This window comes from Eublepharis macularius, chromosome 14, assembly GCF_028583425.1.
Source record: "Eublepharis macularius isolate TG4126 chromosome 14, MPM_Emac_v1.0, whole genome shotgun sequence".
In the NCBI taxonomy this organism is placed as follows: Eukaryota; Metazoa; Chordata; class Lepidosauria; order Squamata; family Eublepharidae; genus Eublepharis; species Eublepharis macularius.
Window position 1 is genome coordinate 55,755,739 of NC_072803.1, and position 19,925 is coordinate 55,775,663.

General features: G+C 44.3%; 1 protein-coding gene across 2 annotated transcripts in view; it reads right to left on the reverse strand.

The window, feature by feature from the left end:
* CDK5RAP2 (CDK5 regulatory subunit associated protein 2) overlaps positions 1-19,925 on the reverse strand; it is a 179,188-nt gene that overhangs the window by 104,571 nt on the left and 54,692 nt on the right. For both annotated transcript variants that reach the window (XM_054998013.1, XM_054998011.1), the window contains 2 exons: positions 15,593-15,763; positions 13,303-13,476 (listed from right to left, as the gene is read on the reverse strand). In XM_054998013.1, the coding sequence (XP_054853988.1) occupies positions 13,303-13,476; positions 15,593-15,763 (345 nt within the window). The remainder of the gene's footprint in view (positions 1-13,302; positions 13,477-15,592; positions 15,764-19,925) is intronic.

Genomic DNA, 19,925 nt, shown 5'->3' on the forward strand with positions numbered 1-19,925 from the left:
TTCTGGGAAAAGAAGTGGTGGAACTCAGTGGGTTGCCCTCAGAGAAATAGTCGCATGGCTGGTGGCCCCGCCCCCTGATCTCCAGGCAGAGGGGAGTTGAGATTGCCCTCTGTCTGGAGATCAGGGGGCGGGGCCACCAGCCATGTGACCATTTTCAAGAGGTTCCGGAATTCCGTTCCCCTGCATTACCCCTGAAAAAAAAGCCCTGGGTACATGTAAGTGTATGTCCCTCATTAGAGCTGGGGCAAAGCCAAAGGTTTCATAGAAAAATGGGTTTTATGACAGGGTCTAAAAAGAGAGAGAAAAGGGGAAAGGATACCACTGTGGTGGTCTGAGAGAGAGTTCCTGGCTTATGGGGCAGAACAGAGAATTTGTGAAATCTATAGGAAAACTGTGAGGAAGGGGGAGAGATGAAGGTCCCAAACAGGACAGGAGGGCAGAGACAGGAAGGCAAGGCCTATGGAGGTTATTTGAGGGTAAGCAGGGAGAGTGTGCAACATTTGGGACTGAGAAAGAAGATGTGCAGAGATTTGCCATCCAGATTGTAAGTATAAAAGGCAATCATACCAAGTAAGAGAGGTCTCTATTGCCACATTCAAGCCTCGTATGGTGAGTACAGAGATGTTCAGTTCAGTATGGAGAAAACAGGTTCCACATTCACACTGTGCCAGGAAAAGGGTTGGCGGGGCAGAGAGAGCAATTCATCAATCTTAACTTGGGCTTAGTTGGTGGGCCTGAAGAGTTTTTTTGCTCTTCGCTTTCCCCCGTACTGTGGAGCTTCCTCCCTCAGGAACTGAGGATGGGTGTTGATTTAAAGGCCTCATAGATGGGTTCAGATTTGCCTTTTTCCAAGATGCCTCTGAGTCAGACCATTGATGGCCAATTCAAATACATCATAGACAGCCCGCTGCACAGTGGTTAGAGAGTAACACTAGGATCTGGAAGACCCAGGTTCGATCCCCATTCTGTCATGGGAGCTTCCTGAGTGATCTTGAACCAGTCACACACTTTCAGCATAACTTTCTTCTCGGGGTTGTGAAAATAAAATGGAGAAAAAGAGGCGGTTAGAAACCTTTTTAGGTTCCCAATGGGGAGAAAAGCGGGGAATGAATAAGAAAATCACACACACAAATACATTTCTCCTATCAAATTCTCCATCCATAAAACTGCTAACGGCAGTTTTAAAAGACAGGGCGTTCTTAGAAGGAAAAATGTCAGTTTAGCATAGGGAGGTTATGTCCCATTCCTTCCAAAGCATATACTGACCATTTTTATTGGACTTAACTAGATATGAATAACATGTTCTTTTCTCTGTGCTTTTTTACTTCAGTTGATTATGGGGATGTTGCAAAGACACCTGCATTGTTTTTTCTGATGCCCATTACTTTGATCTCACATAGTCTGAATAAAAAAGCAGATACATAATTCTGAAGCAAAGCTCTGGATACAGGGGAGAGGAACGAAGTGGACAACAGTGGAAAGCTACGGAAGAGAAAGTTGCAAAGATGGGAGACCACCAGAACATGAATTAGAACATAAGATGAACAGACAAAAATGGCCAGACTTTTGCAACACTATACAGGGAGAAGCAACAAACAGAAGGCGTGACTCACTAAGGTTAACAAGTCAAAAACATTTCCACCGTGTTTTTCCATTCTGTAACGCAGAAATATTCAACCATCCATGAGACAACAACAGATAAAATTATTACATTTTTAGTTCCCAAAATACTATTTGAATTGTATTTCATCAGCTTTAATTTTGGGATTATCTCTATTTTTATATTAGCTATTTGTATTTTTACATTATTTGTACATTATTATTATTATTACATTATTTATTTATAAAATTTACACCCCGCCTTTCCACCACCAAGGCGGCTTACAGCTTGAAGGAATACATAGTAAAAACACATATTAAAAACAATTAACACCAAATAAGCTGATTATTTGTATATCAGCTACTGTTCTGGCATTTTCTAAAATACATATACTAGATGTATTTGCATTATTTAAAATTATTTGTATTATGGGCTGGATCCAGCCAGCTTTTTCATTCAGCCTCCTTTAACTCCCGCATGACTTTGGTCTGTGTAGGTCCCATCACCCTCAGCATTGCCTTTTTCGGTGCTCAAAAGAGACCCCCCCCCCGCCTTTCCTTTTTCACCTGTAGAAAACCAGGTTGGAATAACGCTACATATTTTAATTCAGCATCCTAATAATTCACTACTTCCCATTCTTAGTTTTTTGGAGATGGACTGCTTTGTGTTTATGCACACAGGAAAACAATGAGATCATATCTCACCACCTCCCAGAGATTCTGTGAAATGGAAGATGAGATAGATGAGAAATGGATAGGCTTTAAAGTCACCACTTGCCTGCAACCTCAAAGCATTCACACCAATAGCATGCTAAAATAATTCTCGCAGTGCATCATCTCCGTGAGCGCCTATTTGCCTGAAATCATTCGTTACGTGTAAAAAGACATGGCTTCAAAGCAAAAACAACAATAGTCTTGCAGCAACTTGCAAACTTAACATATTTATTGTGTCATAAGCTTTTGTGAGCCAGAGCCCACTTCATCAAATCCAAGACGTGTTACTCTAAGCTGTCAGATTTTATATAAGCACAGGTCCACAGGTACAAATGGGAGCCTTATTACAAAAGGAGGCCAAGCAATCCGAGACACAGGGCTGTAACGTTAGGAGCACAGCACAAACAAAGCACAGTCCAGTCCAACAAATAAATGATCCAATCAGAGTGGATGTGGACCACTTCAAACCACTGATGAATTGCAAACTAAGATGAATAGTGTATATAAACACGGCAGGGAGGACAATTACATACTGCAGTGACCTAACCGCCAATCACTGTTCAGACGAAGTTTGATCACATCAGATCTACATATGAATTCCAACCCAGCATTTCTCACTGAAGAAGACTCGCTTTGAAATTTTGCTGTTAGAGGAGTGATCCCTAAAGTGTCATCAAAGAGTATCGCTGAACTTATTGGTTCCTTGGTACCCAGTTGCTTCTTCCCCAAAGTAAAGAGCCAATCACAGCTTTCTTCCACCTCCTTGGAGCAGGAGGTAATTCCAAAGACCCCAAGCACCGTCACCTTTGCCTCTGAAGGGCCACCCATTTTGAACCAACTGCTTCCATCCTAGGGGGAGTGTTGGGCTTGGAATCTTTTCAGCATTTTGTGGAATTGCCTCACATTTTGTGATTGGACCTAGTCCTCATAGCAGCCTGTCTGTGATTGGTTCCACTATGCATGGCCACCATTTTGTGGTGGCACCCACTATTTTTTCCTCAAAATTCCAGAAGTACTCACTGGTTTAAGAAGGTTGAGGACATCATGACAGCCTTTAAGGTTGTCACTGAGAGTCCAAGAAAGTTAGAATGCTGCTCCCCATTTGAAGAGTTTCATTTTTAACGTCAGGTTTGTGTACAGTTACTCCCTTGCATAAAGACAGTCTGATATAGTCAAATGGCAGTAAGACAAATTTAGCACATTAGAGAAGGTAGCTAGTCAATGTGCCATTAATGGTATAGCTGATGGCATTAGGTCCTGTGCTTCAAGCCTGGGGCCTGAAATTGGAGTCATTTGGATCTTCCTGCTCCATCATTGCATTTCTAGAACCTTGTTTTTCATGCCTTACCTCATCTGATGAACCAACAAATGGAGGCTATTAGGAGTAATATCATCAGCTTCTCTGCATACAATTATCCCTTCTCCTATGGAAGGCGTAGGACTGATTTTTTCCAAGAAATCCCCCAATGAATTACAAAGAAGAAAGGCAGATACATGGACTGCACAGCTGTTATAAAGAGGCAGTTAATGAAGCATTCAACATTTTGACATATGGAACCAGAGCTAGAAAGATTTATCTGAAGGATTCCCATAAGAAGCCTAAAATTGTGAGGGCATCTGTGTCTTGAGGGTGATCTAGATGGAATGGACAGAAGGGTAAATCATGGTCCAGTGTAGACCACTGGCCAATTCATGGTGGAATACCTAGTCCAACCTCTTAATCACTTAGTACACATTTGATCTGTCTTAACTGATAAGTGATGCTAAGGATACACTCCCACTCTGTAAATGTAACTGGTAGACCCTGGAGATTCTAATAAAAAATAGATAGTGGACTATCAAAATCAGCTCAAGACTGCTCTAAATCAGTCCCAGCATGCCAAATTTTCTAAAGGGGGTGAGGAGAGAATGAAGTTGGAGTGTCTCACCCTTTTGTGGCAGAAGTGGCACACTGTTTCAGGAAATTCTTCTACAAATCCATTTCTGCAAAAGAGCTATACATATGTGTGTGTTTAAATTTCCACATCACGCTGATCTGCACTGCATATGATTGAAGAAGTTCTCCCTCTGCTTGAAAGACCAGGCCCACCATCATCTAACACAAGGGCCACAGTGTCAGAACTGAGTTGTCAAAAGATAGAAGAAAGAAATCATAATCCAGGAGTTGCAAGCCAAAAATTAGAACTCTGGATCACAAAAGCCAAAGTCAGAACAATAATGACCGCTGTTGCCCTAGTAAGAAGCCTTTACAGTTCTTTGTGGTGAAACAGAGCCAGTAGATGGGAAGAGTCACTCCAGAGCCCATGGAATGCTGTGCTATGTAACCCCAGGGCTCCCCCTAAGGAAAGCAGTACTCAGATCCATGTGTTTCTAGCCCCAGCAGCTCCTAATACCTGGACCCAGAGAGAAAGCATGGATAAATGGTAAAGCCGGCAGTGGTAAAGACGGCAGCTATACACATAACTACATCTGTTTGCCAGAATGGGACATCTACAATTCAAATGAGAAACGACTGTATGAACACATGGTGCTTCCTTACGGTGCATCAGATCATCAGTCCATCAAGCCTAGCATCATCTACACCTGTGGTCCCCACTCCACGGCCTGTAGAGAACCACATTTGCATTTCTCATCAACCAAAACAGCCACATTTCCTTCCATCTCTGTCATGTGTTCTGCACCTTAGAGAAGCTTGCAACTTACCCATATCTCTGGTGATTATTTCAAAGTGAGAATCACCTGCCAGCCACCCCACTGGTAAGGGCCTTGCCCACTTTCCAGAAACACAGGCAGGTGCCATATTGGTGAACAGTATTGAGAAGAGCCACAAGTGGTTCCTGAGCCACTGAATGTGTATCATTGACCTGCACTGACTCTTCAGGCTCTCGGGTAAATAAAGGTTTTCCCATCACTTGCCACCTGAGATCCTTTAACTGGAGATACTGATGAGTGAACCTAGGAAATTCTGCACGCTAAGCATACTTTCTGCTACAGAATCAGATCTTTCATCCATCTAGCCCAATGCTGTCTACTTAGGTCCAGGCAGAGAAGGAACTTTCCCAGCACCTGCTACTTGAGATTCTTGAAGCAGAGATGCCGGGCATCAAACCTGAGGCCCTGCGCATACAAAGCATAAGTTCTGCCACCAAGCTGCAGCACTCATCCATAATCACCCATCAAAAAGATATCCTGCGTTAGAAATCCATTAAGCGTTTTTAACCAAAATAAAGCTTACATACAAGGCAATCAGCGAGCAATGTGGATGGAGGGGAAAAGCAATCACAAAAAACACAACCACTTTCAGAAAACAGGCTCGCCTGAAGGAGTCAACTCTGACAAGTGTGTTCCCAACATCAATCAGCTTTGATAGGCTCACTGCAATCTGCTGATGGCAGTTTTAAAAGACAGGGCGTGCTTAGAAGAAGAAAAAATGTCACCCACATAAGTCTGAACAGTTGAGATGACTCAGCAACAACTGGTATGCTACATCAATTTCAATAGCTCCAGCACGTCAGCAGCACGGCACCAGCAAACAACGGCATCAATTTCCAACCCTGGGACACATCGGCTGCAAAGCTCTGACCACATCAATAACTTTGGCGCACTGCCTATAATTCTTGGACTGCAGTAAATTAAACACACCAGCTGTATTCATGGAATTCACCTCTTTCTGAATGCACGGAATTAACTTCCTAAGTCATTGAAACAAAACACATAAAGTGAGCCGACACCCACCAGACTGGAAAAGGATTTTTGTGGCTGAGTCCAATATAAAAACATTTTGGCTTTGTTTTAAAGAGCCTGCTTGCTTTCCTCCGACATGCCAGTCTTTTACAGACAGGGAATTGATTTGTTTGTCAAAATGCGTGGGTGTGTGAGCCCCTCCCACTTGCTAAGCATTTCAATCTCCTTCGGGCTGAAATCTGAAAGTTGCCCTGATTGAAATAAAAAAAATCTATGGGAGGCTCCAGCATGAAGCTATCAGATCGGCATCCACACACACATCTGACACTACCAAACATGGGCCTGACTGAGACCAGAGGGGCTCGTTACAAAAAGTAATTGCCCTTTTCATTAAAAGTTAGTGTACACCCCAAATTGTCACCACTATCTAAAACCCACTTCCCTTTGGCATTTTGCTTGACTGATCTTCTTTTCATTTGCACTCTGCAGTTATATAGTCCACCTATCTCTGGGCTGTTCAGTGAACTTTCATAATAACACTTCGCAGTCCTCTCCTTATTTTTGCCATACCTGGCAAAAATTCCCCCTTTTCTCATGTGTATGTTCCTTGTCTTGAAACCACACATTTCAAAAATCAACCAGAGGTTCTAAAGGCTCCATAAAAGATTTCAAACACAGCAGCACATGTGGGAAGAGGGTGCAGCAATTCTGCACGCCATGGAGCCCAGTAGGCATAACAGATGGGTTTCTACACAGCCACCCTTTTCTCCACTAGGCCCAACTTGGCTCTACCTGCAACAATGCCCATTTCATTCTTCGCAGATCTCACTGCGGATCTGGGTTTACCACTTTCAGTGCACAGATAGAAGCTCAAAAGATGAAGTGCACCTCACTAAGAAATAAAAATCTCCACACATAGAAAAGAAGCAAGCATGTCAGAGAATAGGGTTCTAGCCAAGATTCACTGGCACACTGCTTTTCCATGTGCAGAGAACAGGGAGGTATGGAGGAGTGTTCCATCATGCAAGACCCTACCTGCCATCTGAACTGGTACAGTCCAGAAAAAATGACAAGCTCACTAAGAGGTTCACAAAAAATAGGTTCTTGTTTTTCCATAGCTCTAACTGCTGCAGTAGCCCACGACAATAGAAGCATTGGAGGAACTTCTGCATACGCGCGCCTGGATCAGGACCAGGAGTAAGAGGTTCTCATTTGGGTACAGGGAGTGAAGAAAAAGGCTTCTCAGGTGTCAACAGCAAACCATGCCCGGATTGTCGGAAGTTCTCCTGCGAAAATGCTTCCTGGCTCCTTCACTTGTATTTAAGGCATTTTTACATCTCTACGCACATGGGGAGAAGCAAGTGGCAATGGGTTTTTATGCTGCTAATGACCAATTCTACCCAAGGTTTTAATGCGGCTTTGAATTTTAATGTGACTACTACTGTTTGCCAGTTTTAATTGTCTGTTTTTAACGGTGCATTTTAAATTACTGGTTTTATGGATGGAGAATTTTCTACAGCGGGCCTTTGGCAGAGAGAGGGTTCACACACTTGACTAATGGGCTCACGTGCTGTTTCGGCCTTTTAACATCTTTTACCGCGCCGCTGGCCTTTGGACCATTTATAGGCTACTGCTTTTATTCTTGGCTGTTTGACTGTTCATCAAGACTACTGTTTTATTCTTTCGATTGCAGCTTTATTGCCACCATTATTTCTAGTATTTCAAGGTTTTATGGCTGGTTGTCTGATTTGTTTATTGATGATGTTTTATTGTTTCAGCACAGATGGTGGAAGCCCCCTTGGAAGCTAATTTAGCCGAAAGTGCATTTCAAAGAAATAATAAGAAGCCACCTTGGGTGCTAATTGATTTTGGAAGAAATGTGGGGCATTTTGTTTTCTAAATCGAAACAAATAGGCATCTAGTTGCTTTCTAGCCTTAGCAGAGGGGGTCTGCTAGGTAACTGAGCTGCTTTTGTGATTTATATCATACACTTCCATTATTTTATTAGATTATTTACATCCCACCCTTCCACCCATAAAATAGATAGCCAGGGTGGGTGAACAACATACTGAAATCAAAACAAAAATTGTCTTTACTGTAAAATCTCAAAAAAGCAGCATCGTAATTTTTTTAACCTGCTCTTCTCCTAAAGGACAGTATACATATTATTCCCCATCTACACAAACAAAATCTGTGAGGTCGGTCAAACCAAGAGAGCGGAAATGACTTATCTAAGGTCATCCAAGGACAGTAGACGGGTCTCCCCACTTTGAGCCTGACTCAACAGCACAAAGATGCATCGACGAAGTTGTCTTGCAAACACACAAAGAACAGATCCCATGCAGGGACCTCATCTGCGCCACAGCTGTGACTTGTATGTTCCCACCTTAGAGTAAAGGAGAATATCCTTACAGAAGCGGGAACAATGCTCCCAAGCAACCCTTTCCATTGTGCGCCTTACTGTGGGTAGCTTGCAAACCCATCCCTGTGCAATTAAAGTAATAAAGAAGCAGGAGGCAGCACAAACAAGACCAGAGGGAAGTAAAAGATACTAGTTTGCGTTTATTCTCTCTGTGCTGCATTAGTGCACACGTGACCCATAAACAACTCCCTGGACTGAGTGACCGTTATAATTCTGTTTCTTAAACAGACATGTTTGGCATACATACATTCTAGGTGTTCAGATTTAACTGTAAAAGGCTATACTGTAGAAAAAAAACAAAAACGGCTAGGCCAGATAATCTGATGTACTTCTCAATTTAGGCAAACAGCTTTAAAGATAAACCTTACAAGAAGGGAAGATCCTTGCTATGCGACTGCTAGGGGTCGGTGCTGTAGATGGGACACCGAACAGGCCAAGCCAACCTATCAGAGGACAGCAAGACTATAGAGGTATTTATTAATGTGGATTTTAAGACACTGGTTGAGCCCTGCAGAGAAAGGGCTGTGATTACCTATTTGTCTCCATCACCTAGGAACTGAAGCATGAGACAATAGGGTGTGATTAGCAAATAAAGGCATGTCATTACTGTCAGCGGCATTGTTTGCCGCAGCATTCAGCATTCATCGTTTTGCATTGCAACCACCATCACACCAGGTTGGGAGATCAGGAGATGCTGCTTATTTTAAAATATCCAGTGAATTTATTGTGGTTATTCTCTGGGACCCAAACATACCAGCTGTACACTGAAAGTGAGACTTTCCTATCCCAAGTTGCATTCTTCGGAAAGTGGAAATACATGATCCATTTTGGCTCTGTGAAACAGGCAAGGAAGAACCTTGGGCAGGATTTCATCCTCAGCGACACTGGTAAATCTTGGGGAATACTTTGGGCAATCACAGGTTCATATGTAGGAATTTACAGTGATGGGTTCACAAGCACTATAAAAGCTCCACTGGTAAGGGAACAGGGCACATGGATAGAACTCCTCATTTTGCTCTTCTTCAGACATACTGCCTTAAATTTATTATATTTTTATCCCGCATTTCAGACCAAAACAATTCCTCCAAACAGTTTACAGCAACTTAAAGTGCCGCTCATCGATCCTACAGCATTCCCACCCCTCTGTTATCCATCACATTTCTACCCACCTTTCTCCAAAAAGTTCAGGCAAACGTACAATGATCTCTTTTCCTCCATTTTGCCTTCACAACCACCCTGTGAGGTAGATTAGGCCAAGAAACAGAGACTACAGGACTGGTTTGCACTCGCAGCCAAAAAGATAAGATCTAAGGTGGTACTGAATGAGGCTGTTTCGTGATTCCTGGGATAGTTTGGCATACTGTACTGTTTTAATTAGTTTTAATTAACCTTTACCAACTGTGATAATGGATTTAACTGGGGAGCCCACTCAGCCCAGTTATAGCAAACTTCTACATGGAACATTTTGAAAAAACAGCTCTAGAATCAGCACCCCACAAACCCAGTGTATGGTTCCGGTTTGTGGATGATACATTCATCATTTGGAGCCATGGGGAGGAAGAATTGAGGGAGTTTTTGAATCATCTCAACAACATCCACCTGAACATACAATTCACAATGGAGAAAGAAAGTGAGGGAAAACTCTCATTCCTGGATACCTTGGTCATCCGCAAAGCAAACTTTCAGTTAGGTCACAAGGTCTACAGGAAACCAACTCACACTGATCGGTACTTACACAAAAACTCCAATCACCACCCCCGACAGAAAAGAGGCATAATGAAAACATTAGTGGATCGTGCAAGACGGATATGTGAGCCGCGCTTTCTCAATGAGGAAATTAATCATCTAAACCACGCACTTCAGGCAAATGGCTACTCCAGAAATGAAATCCGAAGAGCAATCAAACCCAGGATGAATCAAACAACCAAGGAAAAACAGTCACCTACAGGAAAAGTGTTTTTGCCATATATCAAAGGAATTACTGATCAGATGGGAAAGCTTATGGAAAAGCATAACCTTCAAGCAGTATTCAGACCCACCCGAAAAATACAACAGATGCTACGATCAGCAAAAGACAGCAGAGACCCCCTCACCTCTGCAGGAGTATACCGTATACCCTGCAGCTGTGGACAGGTTTACATCGGGACCACAAAGCGTAGCATCCAGACAAGAATAAAAGAACATGAAAGACACTGCAGACTTGGACAGCCTGAAAAATCAGCAGTGGCTGAACATAGCCTAACTCAAACAGGGCACAGTATCTTATTCCAGGACACCAAAATACTGGACAACACTTCCAACTACTTTGTCAGACTGCACAGGGAAGCCATTGAAATTCACAAGCATAAGCAAAACTTCAACAGGAAAGAAGAAACCTTAAGAATGAACAGAGCATGGGCTCCAGTTCTGAAAAACACCAGGCCAACAAAACACTCCACACCCGACAATAGCCCTGCAGAGAAGATTAGCACATCAAGCACCAATCCATATGCAAAAGAACCTCCTCAGGTTACAGTGAAGCCTCCCGCCATTAGCATTCCACACCCTGGGAAACTCTTACAGAATGACTCAGCTCAACCCCACCCCTCCTGAGTAGATACAAATGACCTACATCTTTTCCACACTGTGACACTGAGAGATCTCTGTCTTTTGGTGCTACACCTCTGAAGATGCCAGCCACAGCTGCTGGCGAAACGTCAGGAACTACAATGCCAAGACCACGGCAATACAGCCCGGAAAACCCCCAACAACCATCGATTTAACTGTTTATTTGTCGATGTTTGGTAAATTGCGATGGCCTATGGCTATAGACAATAAACTCTTTGGATTGGTCAATTTCACGCCATGAGTTCATTACTGACTGGAGATTTGAACCCAGAGCACAGTAGTCCCACATTCTAACTGCTACAGAACACTGGCATCTCAGTCCAGCAACATGCTTCAACCATGTGCTTCAGTGAATTCTGCGCAATTCATTTCTACCAGTCTCATCAGTGTGTGTGCATGTCCATATACTCCAACATAGAGGAGTCCTGCCTGGTTCTAATCTTCATCCTCCCACTCTACTTAGCTCGTTCTCCTTGCTGGCCAAACTGAGCAGAGAAAGCTTTGATCGCGAGGAGAACCTACCACGTGCCCTCCCTTCAAACATATAGCTACTCTCATCATTCACCTTAGGGGCAGAACCAGAAATGTGCGTACTGCTAGTGGACTCACCACTGGAACAAGGGAGGAGGTGTCTAGGATTCAGGGAAGCATATGGCAGGCTACACGTTCTCCTAAGTCCAAGACAATCTTCTCCCAAAGCAAGCACACAATGCTGACAAAGAAAGCCTCCTCACCTGGCTTGTGGGTAACATACATTCACTATCTGCTTTGGAAACATGGCACAGTCCTTTCCCATCACAGTCAACAACCCAAATTTGCTTCCCAGTTTACATTCCTGGGCAATGTCAAACCTACATTAATTAATTAATTGCACATTAATTACACACCTGCATGTCCCTTGTGAGAAACACAAAGGAAGACAATATCCGAGAACCATATTCAAGTGGCTTCCTTGCTCAATACGCCAGGCAGGCGAGCTCTGGAGCTGGCAACAGTAATTGCTTGACACCCAACCCAGCTGTGATAATAAACAACATTCTGAGCTACAGTCAGATAAATCTCCCCAGACTTCTGATTGCTCCTTGCTCCTCAGGAAGCTGCAGTGGCCATCTACTCTCCTTAGTGGTCTAGCTGCTGCCTCACCTCGGATCCAATTATAGCATATTCATCCTCTGCAGTTCTGTCCACTACATCTCAAAACATATTCCAGCACCTCTCATGATACACATCCACCCATCTAACCTCACTAGCAGGTTTGTTTGCTTTCATATCCTGTACCTCTCAGTACACTCTGTAGTAGATGGAATTTGGAGTTAGAACTTCCTAATTATCAGCCCCGTTTACAACTAAAAGCAAGTTTATAATCCTCATGCTGTCACCTTGCACGTGGGCAAAATCGACAGCTGTCTGCATACATGCATTGTGACACCAACTTTTATGGATTGGCCTACCCGAAGCAGTCAGGAAAGCTCCCACTCTCCTGACTTCCTATAAATGATGTAAAACTGAATTAGTCAGATAGGGCTTTTTACTCAGATAGGAGGGCTGTACAGTAAGAAAGTAGAGGGATGCATCAGTAGAGGAAAAGGGACCATAGACTTCACTATGTTGGGCTACTGTGTGCTGTCTGTTGCTCTGGGTACAATCCTACCGGGTAGTCCTATGTTGTTTAATGTGTCAGAATTGCATATGCTCTGTTTCAGCATTTCTGTTGGATTTCTGCTGGTTTTAAATCTTTGCAAATTTGCATTTATGTATCCTATTACATTGCTGTACTAACACTGTGTGATCCACCTTGAATCTCAATGAGGAAGGCGGACCCTAAATAATGTAAAATAAATACATACATTGTACATTGTCACTGAAGAGTCTGACAAAGGATCAGAAACCAAGTGACAAGCGCCTGAACTTCTGGTCTAGAGTTAATCGTCTGGTGCAGAAAGCATCCATGAGGGCAGCTGCATTTCCGCCCAGGACATCTTCTCACTGTTAAGCCAGCTGTGCTCAGCTGGAAAGGCCTCTTGGGTCCCAATCAGCTGCAAGGACACCTGAAAGATGAGCACAGGCTCAAGCCTCTCACGCATGTACAGTACAAGGATGGGATGGGAAGCTCCAAAACAAGTCGAGACACGCCCTAAAAAAGGAGATGTTCCCACTTGGCTCAGAGCCTCTGGCTATCCAGAATATATCACATAAATACCAGAGGGAAGGCAACACTTCCAATAGTCATTTTTATTTGGAAAGATAAAAGAAAAGAGAGAGCGAGTCAAGCCTACCTCAGTTCCTTGGACCGTTTTGATCATGGGCTGTTGAGACTCTGCAGTACACTTCTCCTTGGCCAAGTCTTCGTTCTGCCTCTGCAGAATCGCTTTATCATTTAAAAGACTCTGAAACTTCACAAACAGTTCCTGAAGCTCCTTGTCCTTTTCTTTAATCACTCCATCTAGTTTCTAAGAAAACAAAAAAGGCACATGATGATGACGTGGGCAAAATTAATGACCTTGAATGAAGAATTTATGATCCTACAAAGCTGGCTTGCATCAAGCCACACCAGTAGTTCGTATCTGTCCAGTACTGTCTGCTTTGACTGTTAGAAGCTCTCCAAGATAAGGAAAGATTACTGGGGACAGGAAGGGGATGGGAGGAGAACATGATAGCTATAATATTGTAGATGGGGTGTAGAGAGTAGGTAGAGAATTTTTCACCTACTTTCCTATAATACTAGCTTCCACAGGCACCCAATGAAGATGATGGGCAGCAGATCTAGGAGAGACAAGAAGTAGTTCCTTATTCACAGCTACAGAATGTAGTGAATGTTGCTACTTGAGTTAAAAGTGAGTTATAAAAAAATCACGAGGGGTAGATCAGATAGAGTAACCCTCTGAATACCAAGACTGGGGGTCTACAACCCTCTCTGCCCATCTTGTAGGTTATGCAGGGGCATCCAGTTGGCCACTATGTCAGACAGGATCCTGGACTAGATGGATCATTGGCACAATCCAGGACAGCTACTTTTACATACTTAAGATGGACAGAGTCGCCATATATTAAGTCAGGCTATTGTTCCATCAAGGCCAGATAATATCTATTCTTCTTTGCAGTGGATCTCTATGGTCTCAAGTGGAATAATGTCTCTCTCGGTGATTACTACTGAAGCTCCCTTACCTGGAGTTGCCAAATACGGTCTATCCCCCACCAAACCTATGCACATACTACTTTATACTGATAAGGCCACTACAGAGCAACGCTTAGGAGGTTGTGGAGAGCGGCGTTCAAGCCTAATCATACTCTTGATGATGTCCGCCACTCGTTCCTACATAATTGAAGTCTCTGGTTAAAATATATTGTAAGAAGTAAAACAGAAAACTATTCCAAGAAGAAAAACAAGACAAAAGGTGGGACCTTGACGAGCATGTTCCAAAAAGAAAGAGAACCAGGGGAAAGATCATCACAGTTGTAGCAAGAAGAAAGAGAGCAGCAACTGCATTTTCCAAACGGATGATAAAGGGAAAGTTATGTACAGGAAACAAAGCAACAGGCAGCAGCAAATGAAAGCAATATCTCGGTCCTTTTCAAGCAGTCTACTGATGGGCAAAATAAAGAGGTGCTTTGCCCTCTTGGGTTTTCTACATGGCTGAGAAATAAAGGAGCCACCTGTAGTCCTCAGTGAAGTGGTGGACAACAAATTATAATAGGAAGCCCTGCTTTCTTGGCTCTGTCAGATGAAATTACTAGTCATGGACAGAAGCAAATGACTCTAGTCTAGTATCACGAGTCGACCACAGACTGACCCCACCTACTACAAGTGCATGCTCAAGGAGATGTACTCGCAGGAAATGGTCGGCAGATGCAGTTACAGTCAACCTGGGCTGCTGCACAAGGCCAATTACACATGCATGCCCCCAAACTTGTCACTATCGCTGTCAGCCAACGTTCCTCGATTGCTGACCGATAACCAGGCAAATTGAAATTCTGTTCCCTACTTTCATTTCATCATAATATTCTTAAATCTTATTTGTTAATATAGTATAGAGCCACAACTAAATCATCATTAAGGGAACCACCCAAGTAACTTTCAACCAGGATTAGTTATAAGGAAGGACCAAACTCCTGGAATATTCCCCCCGGGTGAAAACAGAGGGTTGGATCCAAAGGAGTCTCTTTCATGATCAGAAGGGTTTGTTAGGGGAGCAGAAAACTCTCTCTGGAACCTGACAGGCTCATTTGGATTCAAGCCACAGTTAAAAACCTTGAACTATCCTTTTAAGTATTGGTTTCTGGGAAACAAACAAAGACGGCAAATGTCTGGGAATTTTCTTAACCCATCTTTATTAGAGCAGAAAAAATCTTCATATAGCATCAACATCTCTCCCGTAGCTTTAAAAAAAACCCTCTTAAGGTTCCAATAAGAGAAATTACGAAGCATGCAAGAACTCTGCAATACAATGAAAAGTGATGGGCTGTCACAGAAAAAAGGACTCAGAAGAGCCAGCCCAAAACGGAACATTTTGTTCATATTCTTAATCAGTTCTTTCTGGTCTTGCACTGGAGCTCAAGCCTGCCTACCTGGAGCATCTGATCCTTCTGACTGGCACTGTCCATTAAGTGTGTGGCAGCCAATTCTTGGCTTTGCAATTTCTGATTCATTTCGCTCAAAAGAGCATTGTAATGATGTTCCAACGCCTTGCTTTTCTCAACCATTTCATCGTGAGATTTCTCAAGCTGATTCTGGAGTTCCTAACCAAGAAGAACAGGAGGAAGAACATAAGCAAGAGAACAAAACAACTTAATTTACCCAGACACACACACACAGTTTCAAAAAGGTGATGAAGCAAAGGTTCATACTCAGTTTCACTTTTTCTTGCTTAAAGTCACATAAGCTCCAGGGAGTTCTAAAAGAAGCTTTCAAGCCACTGTAATCTGAAAGCATCTCAAAACCACCTCTCTCTTAAAATTCATTTCCCCCAAACAGAATTCTTATTCATAACTTCTGGAGCATGTTTTCACATGCAAAATGTTTTACATCCTTTATGTATTGAGGAGATCATATGGACTAGAGATTTCAAGCCTTTGAACTAATGCAGTGATGGCGAACCTTTTTGAGCCCAAGTGCCCAAACTGCAACACAAAAGCAACTTATTTATTTCAAAGTGCCAGCACTGCAATTAAACCTGAATACTGAGGTTTTAGTTAAGAAAAAACAACTCATACAGTTGTCCCAACTAATTAACCTCTCTCTCTCTTTCTATCACTCACTCAGGAGCCACGAATGAAAGTAAAGCAAGTTAAATCAAAGCAGTTTGCCCTTCTTTAGACCAGCAGCCCTGCTTGCAAGCGCACACACACACACTTTCTCTCTCTCTCTCTCTCTCTCTCTCTCTCTCTCAAGAGCCACGACTGAAAGTAAAGCAAGTTAAATCAAAGCAGTTTGCCCTTCTTTAGACCAGCTGCCCTGCTTGCAAGCACTCTCTCTCTCTCTCTCTCTCTCTCTCTCTCTCTCTCTCAAGAGCCATGACTGAAAGTAAAGCAAGTTAAATCTGTCAGGGCTTGTCGCTGCCGCCGCTGGGCGGGGCCCCAGCTGGGCCGGCCCTGACATCAGAGGGGCACCAGGGATACTGCAGGACCCTGCTCTGTGGAAGGAGGGGCGGTATACATCACCCAGACTCCCTCTCAGTCCACTTGCTGGCCTGCTCAACCTGGTCTGCTTACCCTCTGCATCCTCCATCATCTCCCCCTCCCAGAACTCTCCTCCAAGCCTCCACTCTCGGACTGCTCTGCTCTCACTCCACCCCATCTCTCCTTACTCACACCCACCACCTCAGGGCTCTTCCTAGCCACCTTATATAGGGTTTCCTTTCCCCGCCCCGCCCTCCTTCTAGGCTTGTTCCCTCTCCTGACTTGGCCCAGCTGTGCCTTCCCTCAGGTGTTTCCCTTCTACCACTAATCCCTTCTTGGCTTCCTTGCCTTGCTGGCAGGGTGGGGTTGAATGCGAGCCATCCACAGCTGAGGTCTCCTTGGCCTTGCTCATGAGGAGCTGCCCCAGCCGGCTTCTGTGCTGCTGAGCATGCCTGGCCTTGCTCGCGAGGAGCTGCCCCAGCCGGCTTCTGTGATGCTGAGCATGCCTGGATTTGCTTGCGAGGAGCTGCCCTGGCCAGCTTCTGGGCTGCCTGCTTATTGATGCCAGGCGGGGCTACCCATCTCCTCCCCCAGAATGCCTGTGGCAGCCCCACCTGGAGGGGCTTGGCTCCTAGCACCTCCTGAGCCAGGCTGCCGTCCTCTAGCCAGGGTGTGGCTCTGGGCTGCAGTGGCTGTTTCTCCTCTCTGCCAGGTAAGAGCTCTGTTTGGGCTGCTGCTGGGCCCCTATGCCCCCTGCCTTGGCCCTTTTCCTCTGGCCCGGTTAGCCCCCTCTCCTCCCCCTGGAGGGTGGGACTAGCTGGTCTCTCCTTGCTCCCTCCAGCCCCCTGAGGCTTTGGCCTTTTGCCCCTTCCCCCTGGAGTAGGCAGGTTTTGGCCCTGGTTGTTGGCTGGGGTGGCAGGGTTGCTGCCTCCCTTTTGCCTCCTGCTATTCCCTCCTGGCAAGTCTGGGGGCTGGGGCTCAGACCCCGGACAAAATCAAAGCAGCTTACTCTTCTTTAGAAAGCCAGCCCCAGCAGCCCGGCTGCTGCCTCCGCTTTCTGCTGCTAAAGAGACGAGCAGCAGGGAGACAGCCTTGAGGAAAAGGAATCACGTGGAAGTTAAATGCCACAAAAATCAGCGGCCTTCAAGATGGCAGCCAGAGAAAAGTACGGGTAGCGGGCTGTTTGGTTGTTGTTTAAATGCAGAAGCTCTCATGGTCTCCAGAAACTGCTCCATTTCATACTTAAACCAATCCAAAAATTTAGTCCACAGAGCACACTTATCTACATTCCTTTGTTAGAATTATCAGGATGGCAAACACCCACATTCTCCCAGGAACTAAAGGCAGCATTCAATATCACCACCTCCTCCTCTCAGCAATTCTATGAGGCAGGTTAGGCTGAGACGACTGGTCCAAGGTGACCTAGCGACCTTCATGACAGAGTGCTTCCTTCAAGTGGAAACCTGAACGGGGGTCTCTCCCGTCCTTGTCTAACACCCTAACCATTACGCAACAGCAGCTCTCCAGACAGCACATGACTGAGCAAATTTCAAGCCACCACTGTCAGCTCCAAGAGCCTGTGAGAAAGGGACACTAGTGCCACTGAAATCTGAACACAAGCCACAGCCTTACTCTACCAAGCAAACCTGTCCCCAAAGGGCAAGCATATTGGCCTGATTTGCATTCGTTGTTGTTGTTTTAGTTGCACAAACCGAGCAATTTGAGCCGGGGGTGGGGGGGACTATCCATCACTAGCGCACTTGGAAGAAAGTCAATTGGTTTCTACGCATCAGCTAATAGAACACTGTGGCCCTCACTGCTGCAGCTCCAAGATGCTTTTTGCCAATGTTTGCCTCAAGGGACCACTTCATGATTAATAACAGTTGAACTTGGAAAATGGATGGGAAACTCTCTTAATGAATGTTGGCTGAAGGTCAGCGCAGGTGCCCCCTCCTTTGTTGAATGGAAACGGGGGGAGAGGATTGAAATGTTTAAGCGTGATGCTCTTGATCAAAATTCAAGGGAAGAGGGAAACAAGTCACAGGTCCAGCCCAATTAATTTTTGTTTATTCTCAAACAAGTGATCAAAGAGGACATTCCAGGTATATACACCTAATTAAATCATCTGTATTAAGGTTAAGATTTTTTTAAAGCTCTAGATAAAGCAGTTAGAATCAGTAGCTCAGAAGAATTCATAGATTTGGGGATTTGCCTCAGAAACTCTGTAACAGCTGCACAAACCAAAAAGGTCAGCTTATACTCCTGTTACATTCTTTAATACATTGTCAGAGGAGGTTCATCTCACATGTGAAGCTGTGTTTTGTTCAGGGGTCTCTGGGGATTTCATCAGATCTGCAAAATACATCCAAAGCCCTGAAACGTTAATGATCCATAGGGGAAAAAAGAAAAAAATTAATCTGCTGTACAGATTTAGAGTTAGAGATACTCGGGTCTTGCTCAAGTCCACAGGATATCACTGGAAAGCCTGGCTGGCATGACTGAATTTGTTGGTTTCAGGGCTTCAAGCCGTGCACCTGCCAGTGTTAAATTGTACCTGGACTCCCCACTCTGTGCTTTTCTCTAACCTGGTACTGTGATCCCCTGGGACAGTTGCTCATGGGTCCGAGGCCAGTGCTCAAGAGTGCCTTGCATGCGCCCAACCAGTAACGGTGACAGTATCAAAGGTCAGGATTCCAAATAGACAGACCAGACTGAGCCATGAAAATAAGCGATGACTATTTCTTTCCCAAAAGACAGTGCGGAAAAGCAAAATTACAATTCCACCTGACTTGCTTAGTAAATTTTGGACTACGAGGACAGGAATCTGTCCTGTAGGTTTCCCCACAGCAGAAAGAAGTTGTATCAACCCAAACCAGGGAGCTACTCCCACAACACCGGTATTGTTTAAAGGAGGACCATTGTGTTGGACACAGCCTAGGAGAAAAAGGACATGAGTGTGAGCAAACAAGGAATGACGTCTATTCAACACTGTTGTTTTGCTAAAAAGAGCTAGAGGGAAGATCGAAAACGGAAAAGGTAAGGGCAAATGAGAGACAAAGGGGTAAAAAACCAAGGAAACGTCAAGAGTACGCAGAGCTGCTAGCAGCATAGCAGTGACGGTCAGAGGAGAACTGAGGAACTCACTCCTCCCTCTGGATATGCGCAGAGACCAAAGCTCGCCCTTAGGAAAGAAAATTTGAACACCAGTTTCTGTGCTGGAGCTCTAGAACTTTCCAAAGAATGGAGGATCACTGCAGCCATTGACAATGACCATTCTTTTATC